We start from the raw sequence: 468 nt of genomic DNA on the forward strand, positions 1-468 counted from the left end.
GATAGGGAGAATATTCGCTTCGGGATATGACACTGATCTTACTCGTGATGTTGTCGAGAGCGCTCTGAGAAAACATTTCGCTTCATGTGGAGAGATCACTGATGTTTATTTTCCAGTGAACTATCATGAGGATAACAGAATCTGGAAGTTTAGTAGTGCCTTCTCTAATACCCACCAGTTTTTTTCTTCTCTAATACCCACCAGTTTTTTTTTTATTACAAATAAAAAAAAAGTTATAAAGAGAAAACTTGCTTTGTTTCACATACATACAGATGTGCTTTTATATATTTTGTGGGAGAGGGAGCAGTGGATAAGGCTTTGAAGCTTAACGGAAGTGACGTGGATGGATGGAATGTCTCTGTTACTGCTTATCCTTTTCCCGAAAATGCAAACAGGTAACCTGATCATGTTTCATCTCCTTTGGCGATTTGTTATACAATGTTTTTTTTTTTTTTTTTTTTTTTTTTT

General features: G+C 35.5%; 1 protein-coding gene across 1 annotated transcript in view; it reads left to right on the forward strand.

Moving 5' to 3' along the window:
* The window catches only part of LOC109125126, a 5913-nt gene that overhangs the window by 3341 nt on the left and 2104 nt on the right, over positions 1–468 (forward strand). The window contains exons 2-3 of the mRNA XM_019241756.1: positions 6–147; positions 273–395. Of these exons, the coding sequence (XP_019097301.1) occupies positions 6–147; positions 273–395 (265 nt within the window). The remainder of the gene's footprint in view (positions 1–5; positions 148–272; positions 396–468) is intronic.

The sequence above is a fragment of the Camelina sativa genome, chromosome 20 (assembly GCF_000633955.1).
Source record: "Camelina sativa cultivar DH55 chromosome 20, Cs, whole genome shotgun sequence".
In the NCBI taxonomy this organism is placed as follows: domain Eukaryota; kingdom Viridiplantae; phylum Streptophyta; class Magnoliopsida; order Brassicales; family Brassicaceae; genus Camelina; species Camelina sativa.